The sequence below is a fragment of the Pan troglodytes genome, chromosome 1, assembly GCF_028858775.2.
Source record: "Pan troglodytes isolate AG18354 chromosome 1, NHGRI_mPanTro3-v2.0_pri, whole genome shotgun sequence".
Lineage (NCBI taxonomy): Eukaryota > Metazoa > Chordata > Mammalia > Primates > Hominidae > Pan > Pan troglodytes.
In genome coordinates this window covers 189,478,565-189,495,047 of record NC_072398.2, presented here as the reverse complement: position 1 = coordinate 189,495,047, position 16,483 = coordinate 189,478,565, and the positions used below count along the sequence as shown (strand labels likewise).

At 55.6% G+C, this 16,483-nt stretch overlaps 1 protein-coding gene across 2 annotated transcripts; it reads right to left on the bottom strand.

The window, feature by feature from the left end:
• Nucleotides 1–4,761: 4,761 nt before the first annotated feature.
• EDN2 (endothelin 2) lies at nucleotides 4,762–11,062 on the bottom strand. 2 transcript variants are annotated; one of them, XM_524683.6, is made up of 5 exons: nucleotides 10,692–11,062; nucleotides 10,201–10,357; nucleotides 8,623–8,745; nucleotides 7,243–7,341; nucleotides 4,762–5,650 (listed from the first exon to the last, which is right to left on the bottom strand). In XM_524683.6, the coding sequence occupies exons 1-5, from the start codon at nucleotides 10,837–10,839 to the stop codon at nucleotides 5,557–5,559; spliced, it is 621 nt and encodes a 206-aa protein (XP_524683.3). In that variant the 5' UTR covers nucleotides 10,840–11,062; the 3' UTR covers nucleotides 4,762–5,556. The 2 variants fall into 2 exon arrangements, with proteins under 2 accessions (XP_524683.3, XP_016815791.1); XM_016960302.3 differs by having other exon boundaries at nucleotides 5,584–7,023.
• Nucleotides 11,063–16,483: the final 5,421 nt, after the last annotated feature.

Sequence of the window (16,483 nt, the reverse complement as noted above, 5' to 3'; positions counted from 1 at the left end):
TCTGCCACTTTCTAGTGGCAAGGTCTTGGTCCAGCACCTTCCTGCACCACTCTGAGCCTCTGCTGGCCTCAGTGTCCTGCCTGTGGAGGGAGTCATAGCATTGCAGAAGGATTCTCTGAGCATGTGCAGACTAGCCTGAGACTCCTTGGGTAATGTTGGTACTGTGCTTCTGTGACAGGCCCCAGGCAGTGGAACTGGGACCAAATAGGTAGAGACCCCAGAGACAGGATCACTTTCCACAGCCTGCCTCGCCCGGAGGTAGTGAGCCAGACATCCCTCAGGGTGACCTGCAGGCCAGGGAAGGAAACTTCAGGAGGAGGCAATTCAAGGAGAGGCCAGGGGCATGGCCTTTCCCCCTCCAGCCAGTGTCCCCAGGCCCTTTTTAAGCCAATTGTCCTTGAGAAAGACACCCCGCCTCCCCAGGGCCTCAGTTTCCCTTGCTGAACTAGTCTAGCATGGTGGTTATGATTAATACAGTCTGGGGGCCCAGATTGCCTGGGTCCACATCCCAGCTTCCCTGCTTTTGCTTTCTAACTGCATGACCCTGGGCAGGGAAATTCGCTTCTCTGAGCCTCAGTTTCCTCATCTGCAAGATGGAGATGAGAACAACACTTATCTTACTTCTTGTAAGAAAAGTGAATGCAATGTTCTCACTAGTACTCAGTGTACTGGCAGAGTCTGGTGCTCTGACAGCCTCAAGGCCTGTTGGCTATTACAGTTACTATGACTGTTTTATTAGCTGTGAAGGGACTGGAGGACACGTGTGTGCCTGGAGGCAGGGGCTGGCCCCCCGAGTCCCCGTCCCCCAGTTCCCAGCCTGCAGTCCCCCTCGCTGCTTTCAGCACCAAGTGATCGACAGGCTGGGCCAGTGGCATCCTGGCAGGCCTGTCCTGGCAGCTGCTCCCACAAGGCGAGGCCCTGTGAGCTGCAGAGAATTAATTAGGCTGCATTCCTCTTCCAGGGCTCCTGGCGGGCCCGCACACGGCCCCCTTCTTAGCTGCCGAGGGCTTTTGGCTTGGATCCCTGGCAGGCCAAGGCGAGGCCCACACTCTGCTCTCCCCTGAGAGGGGCTGGGAGGGCCCTTGTGAACTGGAAGCATTGGCCGGGAAGGAGCCAACAATAAACCAGCCACCCAAGGCCAGCTCCCGTCCTGGCTCTCCCTCGTTTAGCAACCTTCGCTGGCTACCTATCACTCAAGTTCAAATTCCTGGCATCGGATGCTATTCCCAGCCTGGCCCCTGCTGATCAGGCCTGCTGCCCCTCCCTGGACTCTCTCATGCCCTGGCCAGATCTGCCCTGCACCATTCCCACCAAGCCCTTTCCCTCATCCCAGCCTGCACAAGCCCTGCCAGTCCTTCACCCCCCATCCCACCAGCTGCAAGGCCAGCTCCACCTCTGGACCTTCACTTTGCTCTTGTCTGTCTTCCCTGCCAGGCTGTGAGACCTGAGCGGGCAGCCAGAGAGGTTTCCAGAGGCCTGAAGCCCTCATGGAGGGCATGCTGGGCATGGTAGTATTTTCCGGGGAGGCATTTTCTGAGGCTGTGGTGGGGGTGAAAGCGGTGGTGGCCTCTGCTTCCTAGAGCACCCCCATGCCAGATGCTCGGGGCTTGGTGTGGTGCTCAGGCATGCACTGCCCCTTCCTGCCTGCCCCTTCCTGCCTGCCCCTTCCAGCCGTTCCCAGGACCTGTCCTTTTACTCCCCAAAAGAGGCTGGGAATAGCTCTCTTCCTATGAAGACAGGAACCTTCACCTATGCTGTTTGTCTGCCTGGAATGCTCTTCACCCTCTTCCTTGACCGACTTCCCCAGAGTTGGCCTAGATGTCCTCATCTCCAGGAAGCCACCCTGGGCTCCCCCTCCTCGGGGGCTCCATCACAGTGTGGACATACCCTATTAGAGAGGTAGGATAGCACGGAAGTTAAGAGCCTGGGGTTTAAAACCCAGCTAAGCCACATCCTAGCTATATGATTTTGAGCAAGTTACTAACCGCTCTGTGCCTCAGTAACCTTTCCTATCAAATGGAAATAGTAATAACAGAATTTGCTACATAAGGTTGCTGTAAGGAACCAAGGAGTTAATATGTGGAAAGCACTTAGTAAGTGCTCAGTGAATGTTTGCTATGATTCTTATCTTCATATTTAACTGTTGTTTTCTTGAATGACTGTCCTCTTGGCCTATGAGGCAGGAACTGTGTCTGTCTTGCTCACGAGAGTCCTCCCAGGGGTGATTATTCATAACTGTTGAATTAATGGATGGCCACATTCCAATAGTTTGTCACCGTGATTAGGCAAATGACTTTTCTGAACTGAAGACCTAGCTACCTGGACTCTATTTTCAATGAGAGAAAGAGAGAGAGAGAGAATTCCACAGGGCTCTTTCCTGAGTGAGGGCTGTGGAGAGGCTGCAAAGGGCCCCGTCTGCAGCCTCACAGCCCTGGACACAGGACCTAACTGCTCTCTGCCTCAGCTTCCTCCTGTCCACATAATCCGAATAAATCTGGGTCATCCTGTGCTCCCTTCTGGCCTGTCTCTGCCTAGTGTTCCAGTCAAAAGGAACACAAATTTGACTCAAAAAGCCTTAAAAAAAGCTTGTTCTATATTTCTGGAAAAGGCAGGAGGAGGGGAGATTTTGTCCCAGAAAACCCAAGTTTCCTGAAGCTTAGATGCCTTCTTCCCAGGGTTCGGTTTGACCTGGTAGCTGCTCCTTGTAGCTTTTTCTCTACTTCTTTCCAAACTCTAGCCCACCTTCCCCAACATGGCTGAAGTCCCAACTACCTGGAGTGTGGGCTGGAAGCAAGGACAGACTTCGGGCATACGTGGCCCTGTGGCCCTGCAAACTTTTTGTCCCATAGAGAGGTATGGCTGGATGAGGGCCAGAACAGGGCCCCCCTACAGTGCAGGGCCCCAGCCAGAGGCCCCTGTTTCCCAGGTGTATGGGTCTAAAGGACTGTAGTGTCACCCTTACCTGTCCCTGCCTTCTGGGCCTCCTCTACTCCTTTAATCATCTCTGTTGCTCATTCATCTGGGTCACTGATCTCTGAACCCTGGCCAGGGTCCCCGGGGCCTGTGCCAAGGGCGGTGAATGCTTCCCTCCAACACACCCTCCGTCAGGTTTTCCTCATGCTGCTGCCAGGCCTCTGTCACAGCTGCAGCCCTAAGGCTGCCTTACCCAGCTGCCTGGCCTGGCCATGGGCTGTTGCATTTGAGTTTTTGAGGAGCAGGGTCATGTTGAATGGGAGCCTGTGATGCACTCCCAGGGAGCGAGGCTCCTCTGGCATCAAGCTCAGCTGAAACGTGAGAGGTGCGCTCTGGCCCTGGGCTGGAGTAGGCAACAAGTGCCTGGGCTGACCCCGTGACACCAGCCTCATCACCAGGATGCACGGAGGATCCCTAAGGATTTATGATGACTGCTTCTCTGCCACTGGTTTCCTCATTCACTCAGCCCTGGCCAGCCCTCTGTGGCATATTTCCAAAGCTCAGCTCTGCCGAGGTCCCCTGCTGTTCACAGAGCTTTTGTGGCTTCCTGTGGCCCACAAGGGGAAGTTGAGGCTCCTAACCTTGACCTTCAAGGCCTCTCTGGCTTTGTGTCCTGCTGCTGTCCCCTTGCCATGGTCCAGACACCTGAGGCCCCTCCTAAGGAAGCTTCTTTGTCACTCCCACTTCCATACTTTCATCCTCCCCGCTCCCTCTGCCTGGAATTCCCTCCCTATTTTCTTTCTATGTATTCAAGTCATTTGAGTGTTTCTTTTTCTTTTTCTTTTAAGGCAGGTCCTCCCTGTGGTGCCCAGGCTGCAGTGCAGTGGCATGACCATAGTTCACTGTAGCCTCGACCTCCTGGGCTCAAGCAATCCTCTGGCCTCAGCCTCCTGAGTAGCTGGGACCACAGGTGTGCACCACCTCACTCAGCTAATTAAAAACATTTTTTTTTTTTTTTTGTAGATACAGGGTCTCCCTATATTGCCCAGGCTGGTCTTGAACTGCTGGAGTCAAGTCATCCTCCCACCTCGGCCTCTTAAAGTGCTGGGATTATAGTCGTGAGTTGCCACCCCTGGCCTCTTTTGAGTCTTTCTATTTATTTTGCATATCTTTTGAGGCCACAAGAGTAGCACCTTTGTCCAGACTCTTCCTATGACCACCCACCTCCACCCCAGCTAGCCCCCATCTCGCCCTCCCTTCAGGCCCCTTAGTTCTGTCCCCGTCCCACTCATTCCATAATCACCATTGCCAGCCCCACAAGCAGCCTCTGCCTCTTGTCAGGCCTTGGGCTGAGCCTGGCACCATCACTTCTCTGCTTAGTGCCCACAGTAACTCTGCGATGTGGGGACTATTGCTTTCTAGATGAAGAAAACTGAGGTTCAGAAACTGAAAGAGATTTGTTCAACATCATACTGCAGTGGTGACTCATGAATTCAATCAGCAAGTATTTATCATGTCCAAAGCCCAAGGTGAGGGGCCAGGCCAGGGCCAAGCTGTGGCTCCATCACAGCACCCCTCACTGACCAGTGCGGCACCCACAGCCTTGGGGTTCACCTGGTCTTCTCCCTCGCTGGACAGCTTTGCTCTGAGCCTTACTGTCAGCCTCTGCTGGGACAGAGCCGCTGGGGCGATGAGTCCCTCCACCCTCGTGTCTTGGCTTCTTCCACACACGCTCCTGGAAAAGGGCTGGCAGTTGATTACTGGCCTGATGAGAACATAGCTCCTGGAATCCTGACGTCACAGCTGCAGGTGGCTGTCGAGGCACATGACAGACAAAAGCCCAGAGAGGGCAGGCTAGCAGCCAGAGACACCCAGCAAGGGTGGGAGTGGAACCCAGGGCTCTAGCCACCTGCCCCAGCCCTTTCCTTCTTGTGTCCTCCAACTTCCAAGCGGCCCCTTCTTGAGAGAAGCCTCCAACCCCCTGCCTTGGCCAAGACAAAAAACCAGAGTATGTTTCCTCATTTATTATAAACACAAGTTCGCAGGTAAATAGAGGGTCTAAAAAATACGTTAAAATAAATAATTGGGATTCTCAAAGTTCTTAGGGCAAATAAGTTATATACAGACAGGAAAAGCAGAGCAGGCCCTTCTCACGGGGAGGGTCCCGAGGGAATGAGGGTGCAAGAACTCTGGGGAGGGAAAGCTGGAGAGGACACAGCCAGCCAGGATGCCAGCCTCAGGGGAGCCATCCAGCCTCCAGGGCTGGCTGAGGCATGCGTGTTCGTGGCTGCACGGTTGCTCCTGGTTTGTAGCCCAGCAGACAGGACACTCCTCAGGACGCAGCCTCCAGATGAATGTACTCCCCATGCAGTTCTTCCAGCAGAGCTGTGGGCCAGCAGCCAGCACTGGAGGCTGCTCTGCAGTCTGGAGGCCGAGGGCTTCCCTGGGCAGTGCGAGGACACAGAACTGCCTTGGACGAGGCTCCCTCACCCGGGAGCTTGTGCCAATCCTGGCAAATGGGTCCAGCTGTCTGGGACCAAGGCCCCGGTCCAGGAAGCAGGCAGAGAGTCCACAAGCCCTGGCCACTTCTCTCCTCCTCTCTCCCCGCGGGCTTCCTTCCCAATGTTCCTCCAGCTCACGACACTATCTCTTCCTCCACCTGGAATGTGTGGACCGAGGCTCCCGCATGGCCTCCTGTTGTCGCTTGGCAAAGAGGCTCTTGACTGTGGAAATGTCCCTGGGAATCAAGAAGGGTCAACTTAGCATCTCAGGAGATATGGACTGTCCAAGAGCTCCCCATGAGAACAGGGGCAATGGGGCTACAGCCCTTGCCCAGATCCTGGGGTCACAGCGGCCCTGGGGTCAGAGAGTGGCCACAGCCTGAAAACAAGGTCTGCACAACCAGCGCAGGCCAGCCCAGGCGTTGAAGCTTCTCTGCACATGGGGGCTTTGACAGAGCTAATGTTCAACATCAAATGCTGCCAGAATGAGTGGACAGCCAAGCACAGCCCTGTGGGTCTCCCGTCATCTGCCTTCCCACTTCTTTCCACAGCTTTCCACACCTTTGCTCCTGCTCTTCCCTCCAGGCTGTGTGTATTCCCCTCACCCAGAAGCCACCTGCTAAAATTCTACTCATTCCTCGAGGTCCGGTTCAAGGTAGTCCAGCCCAGAAAACAGGGCACCCCGCTGCCCTTTGAACCTGGCTGGGTGGCCACATCCTGGCTCAAAGAACTCTAAACTGGGAGCCAGGAGGCTGGCTTCAGTTCCTAGCTAAGGAAACTTGGGCAACAATCTCAGCCTCTCTGATCCCCTTTCTTAGCTTGTAAAACAAAAACAGGCCTGAACTGCTGAGAATGAGTACAAGGTTGGCCGAGCCAGCTCTGCACACCATGAAGTGTGCGCATTTGAAAAGTCTTGTACTCATATTTTTCATTCTCAGAAAGTTCCTAAGTATATGTTGGGTCCTGTCCATCCCACCATCCTGCCTTTTCTCCTGTTTTTCTGCCGCCCCCAAAAGGTGAGAATCTCTGAAGGGCTGAGCTGGGCCCTGGGACCTGGCCAGCTGTGAGGAACCCTCAGTGACAGAAGTGGGAATGGCAAACCCCTCCACAGCTCCCACGGGCACAGACCCTGGGCTACACACTTCATGTGCGTCCACTCATCTGACCTCACAGCAACCCCAGGCGGGGATGGATGGCACAATTTCCCTGTTTCTCCTGTTCAAATCATAGGAACTAGAGGCACAGTGAAGTTGAGGGGCAAACCCAAGGTCACAAAGCTTGTACCAGGCTGGGCTGGGGTTCAGATCAAGCAGTCTGCCCCAGAGGCTGCCCCTACAGCCACTCTGCTGCCCGGCAGGTGCAAGTGTCTGTTCTTGAGTTGGTTTGGTTGAACAAGCATTCGTGGGCACCTCCTGGGGGTCAGGTCTGACTCACACTGAGGCACCACGGAGGAGATGCAATCTGGGCAGCAGAGAGGGAGCAGGCTGGGCAGTTGGCCCCTCTGGACCCCAGCATGTGTGAGATGCTCCATTCAGCACAGCCTGAACGAACAACTGTGGTCCTTCCCAGTCATGAGCCTTCAAACCCTCTAAAAAGTCCACTTCCAGGCCTAGTGGTAACAAAGAGCACAGTGGGTAAGAGCACAGACTCTGGGGTCAGCCAGATGCCGCTGACTGCTGTGTGACTTTGGGCAAGTGGCTTTCCCTCTCTGAGCCTCAGTTCTCTTTGCTGCCCAATGAGGACCCAGGCCTGCCTCACATAGAAAATATGGGAAATGTGCAAGGCATACAGGAGGTGCTCAGTCTGTGCATGTGTCCCACGCCCTCACCTCAGCCTTTGGAGAAGCTCTCCTGTAGTGGCCCCTGTCTTGCCAGTCTGGAACACGTCTGCAGGGGACTTCCGGCTTGGGACTGCCCCGGCTTCAGTCCTGCGTGAATAGCATTAGGGCCCAAGTGATGGACTGCCCAGGGCCCTGAAGCTACCTGGCTGCAGGCCCAGCCCAGCCCCCACCCCTTCCCCATCCCCACCTGCCTGCGGGAGCAGATCCATTTCCACCCCTGTGCACCTGGCATCTTTCCCTTTCCAGGTGGGGTGGGGACTGAGGAAAACTGAGCTACCAGGAATGTGTTCTTAGCCCCAGAAAGAGGCAGCTTTTTTGGCCTTCCCAGAATCTGGCCACCTGCAGCTGCAGGGGAAACTGAGGCAGGGGCGGGGCCTCAGCTTGAGACCCAGAGGAGGAGTTTCTCGTAAACCATCATGGGAACTGGAGCTTGGGATTTTTTTTTTTTTTTTTTTTTTTGAGACTGAGTTTCACTCTTGTTGCCCAGGCTGGAGTGCAATGGCGCGATCTCGGCTCACCGCAGCATCTGCCTCCCAGGTTCAACCGATTCTCCTGCCTCAGCCTTCGGAGTAGTTGAGATTACAGGCGCCCGCCACCATGCCCAGCAATTTTTTTGTATTTTTAGTAGAGACAGGGTTTCACCATGTTGTCCAGGTTGGTCTTGAACTCCTGACCTCAGGTGATCCACCCGCCTCGGACTCCCAAAGTGCTGGGATTACAGGTGTGAGCCACCGTGCCCGGCCGGAAGCTTGGGACTTTGAAGCCAGTTTGGTTTTCCCAAATTCTCCATGTGGATGAGGGAAGGAACAAAGCCCCCCACCACTTTACAGATGGGAAAACTTAGGCTCAGGTAAGATAGGAGACATGGCAAAGGCTCCCCAGCAACTCTGGGGCCACCCTGGGATGGTGACATGGCTTCCCAACTCCAGATGCCATTTCTTCCCCGAGCAAGCTCCAAAGTCCCCCTGAACCTCAGGTCGGAATCCAAAGCCCAGTAGGACTCGATCAGACAGACTCAGGCCCAAGGCCTGGCCCTCCTTCTGACAAGCTATGCAGCCTGACGTGTCCTGCCCCCTCTCTGGGCCTGAGCTGCCTCAGCTGTCACTGGCAGACTCTCTCCTGCCCAGGAGTGAGGACATGAGTGTTCCCAGAAGCCCCCAGAGCTGGGCACCGGGAGGACCCCATGGGTGACTGGTTCCTGCAGGAAGGGATGGTGCCATGGACCCAAAGCAGCCTGTGGGCCCCTGGGTCGCTTCTCACCCCCAACTTGCCAGTTCGCTCCTCTGCTAGTCTCCCAGACACCTGCTCCCCAGGTCATGCCCGGGCTTGCAGCTACCCTATGCCCCTGCAGGCTGGGTGCCCACCTACCAGGGCCTTCGAAGGCAGAAGGTGGCACAGGCGGGGTCCCTGGCACTGGAGCACTGACAGCGCCTTGGCAGGGAGCGGCGCCGGCGTCTTGGCGGGTTTCCCAGGCCGTAAGGAGCTGTCTGTCTGTGGGCAGGCAGCCAGCAAGGTAGTGGTGTGGGGTGGAGAGAAAGAGAGAGAGAGAAAAAAATAAAGAGAGAGAGGATTAAATAAACCACAACCATTGGCAAGCAGGGACTGTCCACACTGCCCACTGGGACAGCCACCCATGCCAGCAGGGTGCCAATGAAAGGTGACCAGCCCTTGACCTCAAGAAGTCACACCACTGAAGTCACAGGCTACTCCACAAGGGTCCTGGTAGCCCTTGGCAAGACCCTCCCCTTCTCTGGGCCTGGCTTGGCTCAGTGAGAGCTCCCAGCATGGGGGCAAGGAAATCTGTGATCCTACCTGAAGTTGGGAATTGGGAACCTCCTAGTCTCTCTCCCCTCTCAGACAGGCTGGTCCCCCTGTTCTCAAAGAAGGCTCTCAGCTAGCTCTGGAGGAAGGGCGGCCACTCCATCTCACAGAAGTAAACACAGGCTCATAGCTAAGCTGCCCCCACCTGGTCCCCACTTGCCTGGAGGGGTAACACATGTGCCTTAGAGGCTTGACTTGAAAGTGGGGGGTGTGTGTGTGTGTGTTCAGATGGGATTAATTTCGGATTCAGAGTCTGATCAAGCGGGCCAGGGGAATGGCAGGGGCCCTGTGGCTGGCTGGACCAGCACTTTCGAGTGACAGAGCTAATTTTAGATGGTGTGGTTGGAGTCGTAGTGACTCCAGGTAGACTCAGCACGCAGGGACTGGCAGGGTTCCCGCCCTAAGCAAGTGTTTGGATGCGGATTAGCTTCACACACGCTTACGTGCAGGGCTTCTCTTGCCTTTTGCAATTTGGGGAGGGGAAAAAATCACAAACACACACAGAAACTTCAACTGAAGGTATGCAGTGGCCTGGAGGCAGCGCGGGTGCAGGCGGAACAGACAGCACTGGGCTCCCACCCGGGTGTAGCCAGTAGCACAGGGCAGGTTCTCATCTGTTGTTTGAGGGACTATCCTGCCTTATGGGGAGGATGGGGGGGCTCCTGAGATGATCATGCACGTGCAGTGCTTGGCAAAGAGCCTGGCATAGTCAAAGCACGGGTGCTGTCACTAATCGTATTATTATTGGAAGAGCATGCAGAGGCAGCATGACAGAGACTGTGAGCTCCGGCATTCCCCAACTGAGGATGGTGCCTACCCTTACAATTACCTGTGTGATCTTGGGGAAGGCGCTTAAGCTCTCTGAGCCTCAGCACTTGAATCTGGAAAACGGGCCAACACTTGCTTACCAGGCTGTCTTAAGAATTCTCAGAAGACAGCCCTCTCTATGGCTCAGGTGGTCCCCACTCAGGAATTGAAACAATTAACTATTGATATTAGCCAATGCCTCCATCTGGAGGCCCAGGGAGAGATGGACTGTGTCAACGTTCCCTAGCATGCCAGTAGCTTCCACCCTGACACCCTGCCCCAGAGCTCCCCCTGCCCCCAATCCCCATGGATGCTCACTCAGGAGTGTTCACCCAGATGATGTCCAAGTGGCAGAAGTAGACGCACTCCTTGTCGAGCCAGGAGCTGCAGGAGCAACGGCGAAGCCGAAGGTGGGTGCCTTGGGCATGAGATGAGGACGCTGGCTGCCCCAGGGTGGCAGCAGCCTGGCCCTTCCCTGCATGCACAGGAGGGAGAGAGAGGTGGAGAGGTGGGTTGGGGTGCCTGGCACATCCCGGAGTGGGGGACCCACCGTGCCCCTCCTCTTGCATAATCGAGGGAGTTGGCACTCTTGCTGCTCAAGAGCTCCAGGCCAGCCCAGGGAAGTCCCAGCAGCCCGTGGGGAGCCTGGGCACCTCTGTATTTGCAGAACCTTTCCCCTGCCACCACTGCCGCCAGGCTCCCGCCCCTGTCTGCCCCCAGCTGGCTTGGGAGGCACTGCAGCCCTAGAGGGAGACAGAGATAGACAGACCCAGGAGCTGTAGGCAGCAGGTGAGGCCAGGGCAGCTCACCTTCATGCAGGGCCACGAGCAGGGCTAGCGCAACGGAGCACCAGGTGGTAGGCACGGAGACCATAGCGGCGGTGGAGCGGGCAGGCTGGACTGGAGCAGGGAGCGCCTGTTGCCAGCGTCCTGCTATTAAGCTGAGCAGATAGCTCATTGCCTCGGTGCCCTGGCTGCCTCTTATACCAGGCACGGTGCCCCACCCCTTCTGGTCCAGCCCTGCCCCGCTGCACCGGCGGGCTGGGAGCCAGGGACACCGCCTCCTCCCCGGGCGCCTGGCCCGACCCAGCCTCTGCAGTGAAGGGGGGAGGGAGATGGAAGGCCCGTTCCTCCCTCTGTGCCTGGAGCACCTCTGGGAGTCCTGAGGCTCCCTGGCAGTCCCCAGGGGCCCCTCGCAGTCCAGCTGGACTTCCTCAAGTCACCCCCAGCTGCCCCGAGCCCCCTCCCTCCCTCTGTTGGTGGCTGCTCCACAGGTCTCGCCCAGGGCTGTGAGTGTGGAGGAGGAGGTTCCATGAGCAAAACCCCTCTCGTCGGAGAAGACTCTGCCATCTATCCTGCCTGCCCTCTGCCAACCAGGCTGAGGATGCCCCTCTGTTGTGTGGGATGTGAAAGGCCCACGCAAGGCTGTGTGGCCTTGGGCGAGTCAGAGCCCTCTCTGGGCCTGCCTCCCTCTGTGAAGGACACAGCTCATGCCTGACTTCTGACCAGTCTGGAACTGCTTCATCCCCACCTCACCCAGGAAATGCCCCCCTCAACCCCTGCCCTGTCACCCCAGGGCCTGGGGCAGGAGTTCTAGTCCCTTCCAGAAGCTGTTCAGCTATGCAGCCATGGCCAAGGGCATCCTTCCTGGGCCTGTTTTCTTGTTTGCAAACAAGGCCAAAACAAGAAGGTACTTCAGCTGCTTGGCTTACAGGCTCCTTTGAGACTAAGAAGGTGGCTTCAGACCCCTTTCCAGAAAGATGTCCCTGAGGACACACACACAAAGCGCCCCTTGAACAGTCTCCTGTCCTGGCCATGACAGGATGTCTTGGCTTCCACCGGTGGCTACTGTCTGCAAAAGAAGTAAGCCAGGGGACTTCTCTGGGGACTGGCATTCTGCTCCTGCCCCTCTGCTGGCCCAGAAGCCTTGCTGGGGAGGGGAAAGCAGGGATGAACCACAGCTGTGCTGAGCAGCTCGGGGAACTGGCAGGCACCCTCTGTTCCTGCCCTGGCCTGGCTGAGAGTCCACTTCCTGCTGGAGTCTTCTCAGGGACCCTGTCTCCAGGCACAACAGGAAAGGCCCTCTCATTTCTTGGAATTCCCAGGGCCTGTGCCTCTCGTGCCTGCCTGACTCATCCCATTGCACTTATCTCCCCTGCAATCTCAAGGTCCAGAGCCCCAGAGGAGGCAGGGCCTGACACCTACCCTGCACACAGTAGGGGCCTTGCGAGTGCTTCCTGAGGGCAGGGGGGTGAAGAGATGCACACCTGGCTTTCCACTTACAGAACCCAGGATGCCCAATGCTCAGTTCCTGTATTCAGCAGCTCCTTTGTCCTTGGACATTTATGAAGGGGACAGTAGGTGACCACCAGGAACAGGCAAGTTTGCATCTTCCTAGGGTGTGCCCAGAGCAAGCGTGCATGTGTGAAATCCTGGAGAAACTGGCAGAACTGATGGAGGGTGACAGCAGGATCTTCCTTCCTGGAGGCTGAGCTGGCTCCTGTGAAAAAAACAAACAAATGTTTCCTGAGCACCTACTACGTGCTGGGAGCACTATCGACTCTTCCTCACCACAACCCCAGGAGGCAGCTATTATCACAGGGGAGTCAGCTCGGGACTGCCCACGAGGCTCAGAGAGGAGCAGGGCCTGGTCAAGGCCACCCAGCCGGCAGGTGGCTTGGTCTATCAAGCAAAGCACAAGGGACTCCCCGTGAGGTGCTCTCTGCCCTCCCACGTCGTGCCTCTCGAAGAATTTAGAAGAGTATTTCTGGAATGAGGTGAGCAATACTCACAGTCATTTCTATCAGCCTCTGCAAGAATATGAATACGGAATTAAGCAGGGCTGGGGGCTGGTTGGAGGTGGATAGAGAATTCAAATCGCTGGACCGTGAAGAGAAGAAAGAAGGAAAAGCAGGTCAGCGGGGAGACGGAGGGGGTCATGGTGGGGAGGAAAACAAACAGGGAGGCAGATAAAGACAGGCAGGGAGAGAGAGGGAGAATGAGGAAGCAGTGCGTAGCCAGAAAGAAAGAACTCAGATTTGAGAAAGTAAAAGAGGGAAACCATAGGGAGAAGAGGGAAGGTTATAAAGCGTCTAATCTTTACACAAATGCAAAACGCCTGCTCAAGACAATAGGGAACCAGAGGCTCCGAGCCGGGGAAACATAATAGAAGCATTAAATGAACCCAGAGACAGGATCCCTCCCGGGTGTGAAAGAAGGGTGACGACAAGGCAGGGGCTGCTGCCCGAGCCCCGCAGGGTCAGCACAGCCAGCTGCGAGCTGGGCCCGGCTCCGGTTTCTCTCCTTCTCTGCCCTCCGCCTGAGCTGAACAAGCAGGGCTCCTGTGAAATGGAGAGGACTGGCCCAGGAACCTAAGTGAGCCCAGATCTTAGGGGATGAAGCCATTCCCGGAACAGCGCTGCCCCACTGACAAGAGTTAGCTTCCAGGTAGGGAAAATTAAGCTGAGTTAAAAATAGCCCCATCTCCCTGGGTCGCTTAGCCTGGGCCTCTGTCTGTTGCCTCTGCCCCTCGTGGCTGGTCGGACTGCATGACCCTGCCACCTATAACTGTCCTGGCCTCACTGTCCCTGTCCTTTCTAGGTGGCCTGGCTTCACGACCCCCTGGCCCCACTGTTCTGGCCCTGGCACCTGCCCGAGTTTGTTGAGGCTGCAGGGGGAAGGGCAGGGAGCCACCGAAGGTCACCCTCTCAGAATTTGAAGAGAATTGCTTTACTCGCTAAGCGATTTGTTTCCCTTATGCTTGCAGCAGCCCAATCCAAGAAAGAGGGATGTGTGGGGAGGGAGGGCTGGCGGAAGAGAGCAGTTGAGTGTATTTCTGAGTAAGACACTGGGCTAGAAACTTCCCCCTAGAAATCCCCCTGTCTCCACTCCCATTTGGTAGATGAGATAACTGAGGTGCAAGAGGAGGAGCAACTGGCTCAAGACACTGATGGGGCTGGGCGTGTTCTCTTGGTTCCTAACCTGCCTCACCCTTTCCTGTACACCCGTGAAGCTCTCCCAGGGGTCCAAACTGAGCCCAGGATCCTGGGTCCCTTGGAGAAAGGCCGTCAGGAAGGACCCCACTGGCAGGAAGGCTGGGGCATTGGGATGAGGTTAGGCTGTCTCTCTGTGCACCCCAAAGCTCCCTCTATAGTCCCAGCTCTAAGAGCAAATATGGTCCCGTCAAGCAGCTGTCCAGCAGCTGTGGACACTGAGCTGAATGGAGGTTGCATGGGAGTGAAGACTAAGTCTCCTAGTGATGTCTGACACAACAGGGCTGGGCTGCAGCAGGTGCCTGGGATTGCAATCGAGGCCCTGGACCAGGAAGCTTTGTCCCAGCTCTGCTTTTCATGATATGTGGCCTAGGGCTCCTTTCCCTGGCCTCAGGTGTCCCGCCTTCCCATTGATGGCGAGAGATGCTTTCACCTCTGACTGCCTGTGACATTCAGGATCAAGCTGACCTGAGTTTAGAGCTCCCCAGAAGGAGGCCCAGGAGACTCCAGCAGCATGGCTCTTGCAGCTTGAGCCCTTCTGCTCCTTCACCTGTGCAAAACCAGTCATTTCCCCATCGACACCTGGCCCCACCGGGTTTTGGGAAGTTCTGTTTGCAGCCCCAGTGGAAGGGACACAGTGTCTTTGCTGCAGGCACACACTGTGCAGACGGCCTAGCAGAGCGAGCAGCTGGGAAGAGGGGCTGGCCGGGGGAGATGACAGGAGCTTGCAGGGGCTGGGGGTTGGGGAGGGTTTGGCCCTGGAGCCGCCTGGGCTGGGGCTTAGGGACTCAGGAGACTCAAACATTCCCATCACCACTTGTCCCAAATGCTGTGGGTCGGGCTGCCCCCACTCGGGCCTGGGGCCACTCAGCCTCAGGGCCTCTTTCTGGTGGGTGGTCTGGGCTTCCTGCCATCAGCCACAGCTCACCCTGAGCCAGTAGGACCAGCCACCACCCACACCACTGTCCTCAAACTGGGTCTTTGCAAGGGCAGCCTCAGCCTGCGGGGCCGGCTCCCCTGGTCTCCACGGCTTCCCTTGGAGGACACCCTTGGTCCTCTTCCCTCTGTCTCAGCCCATTTGGAAAGATTTATGTCTCCCACATAAACTGTACTTTCAAAAGAATAATTCATGTGCTCTCTTTGTTATCAGTCTAAGGGTAATCAGAGCAGGGTCAGCCAGGCCTATGAAACTGCTGGAATTTCAGCCAAAAGCAGACATGGTTCAGTCAAGACACCCTTGTTAACAGGCCATGTAAGTCTTCCTGGACTTTTTGAAATGAGGAAACTAACTCAGGACTCAGCATCTAGGATGGAAATCTCTGGACTCCAAGGCTTTGAGTTACCTCTAATGGGCTAAGGGCCAGATTCCCCACTTAGCCTTTTAGGAATAGAGGATAAATAAGCATTTATTGAGCATTGAATATATTCTGAGCCCTGTGCTAAGTGATTTAGGTATATTAGCTTCGTGAACTGTCACAACATACCTGTGGGGTAGTTACTGTAATGAGTCCCTGTTTTATAAATGAAGAAACGAGGCTCAGAGAGGGTGACTTGCCCCATGTCAGACAGCTAGGAAGTGGCAGAGCCAAGGTTAGAAAGCAAGTCAGTGTAGCTCCAAAGCCCGGCCCTGAGCCTACGTGTCCCCAGTGTGCTTTCCTGACACCCAGCCCTTGGGGAGCCCTCCCACCTCACAGCAACTCTTCTCCAGGGCACACTTCCCTGCTCTCAGCAGGCAGAGAGCCCTAGGCAAGAACTTTTCCCCTTATGCTTATCTGCTATGGGACCAACAATCTATACCATGTCTATCCAATGATCCTCCCATCTATTCACCTACCTACCCATCTATCCATCAATCCACCCATCCATCCATCCATCCACCTTTCCTCCAACCCACCTTCTTTCTATCCATCGATCCATCCATCCATCCATCCATCCGTCTACCCACCCATCCATCCACCTTTCCTCCCATCCACCTTCTTTCTATCCATTGATCCATCAATCCATCCATCCATCCATTCATCCATCCATCTGTCCACCTACCCACCCATCCATCCACCTTTCCTCCCATCTGCCTTCTTTCTCTCCATTGATCCATTCATCATCAAACCTTTTATTCATCCTTCCGTTCGCACATCTACTCAACCAGCCTCCCATGCACCCATCCTCCTTCATGAGAAACAAGATTGGACAGATTAGGAGGGTCGAGGCTTGAAGAGCTTTGAATGGTATATTACACTGTCCTGGAAACATTATTTGGTTGCTTCCTAGAGCTGGGTGTGTCTCCCCATTGATATGATGAGCTAATTGAAACATGGTCTTCTCTGGAATTCCCGCCTCAGAGCCTAGCATGGGCCTGGACCCATGATCTGTGCCAAACACTGGGGTGAAATGAAATGCAACTAGATGGCTTCATCTCACCAGACAAAGCTTTGCATAGACACCCCTTCTAAGGAGGTCTAGGCCCCTTTTCCCATCTGATGCCATTCTTCAAAATGCTCTAATGATGAAGACTTGAGATCATATTTAAGGAAAAAGTCAGAGATGAAAGGGCCCTTGGTCTACACCCAGATGATGAAGCTGGGGTCTAGGGAGGATGCTGCCAGAGGTCTC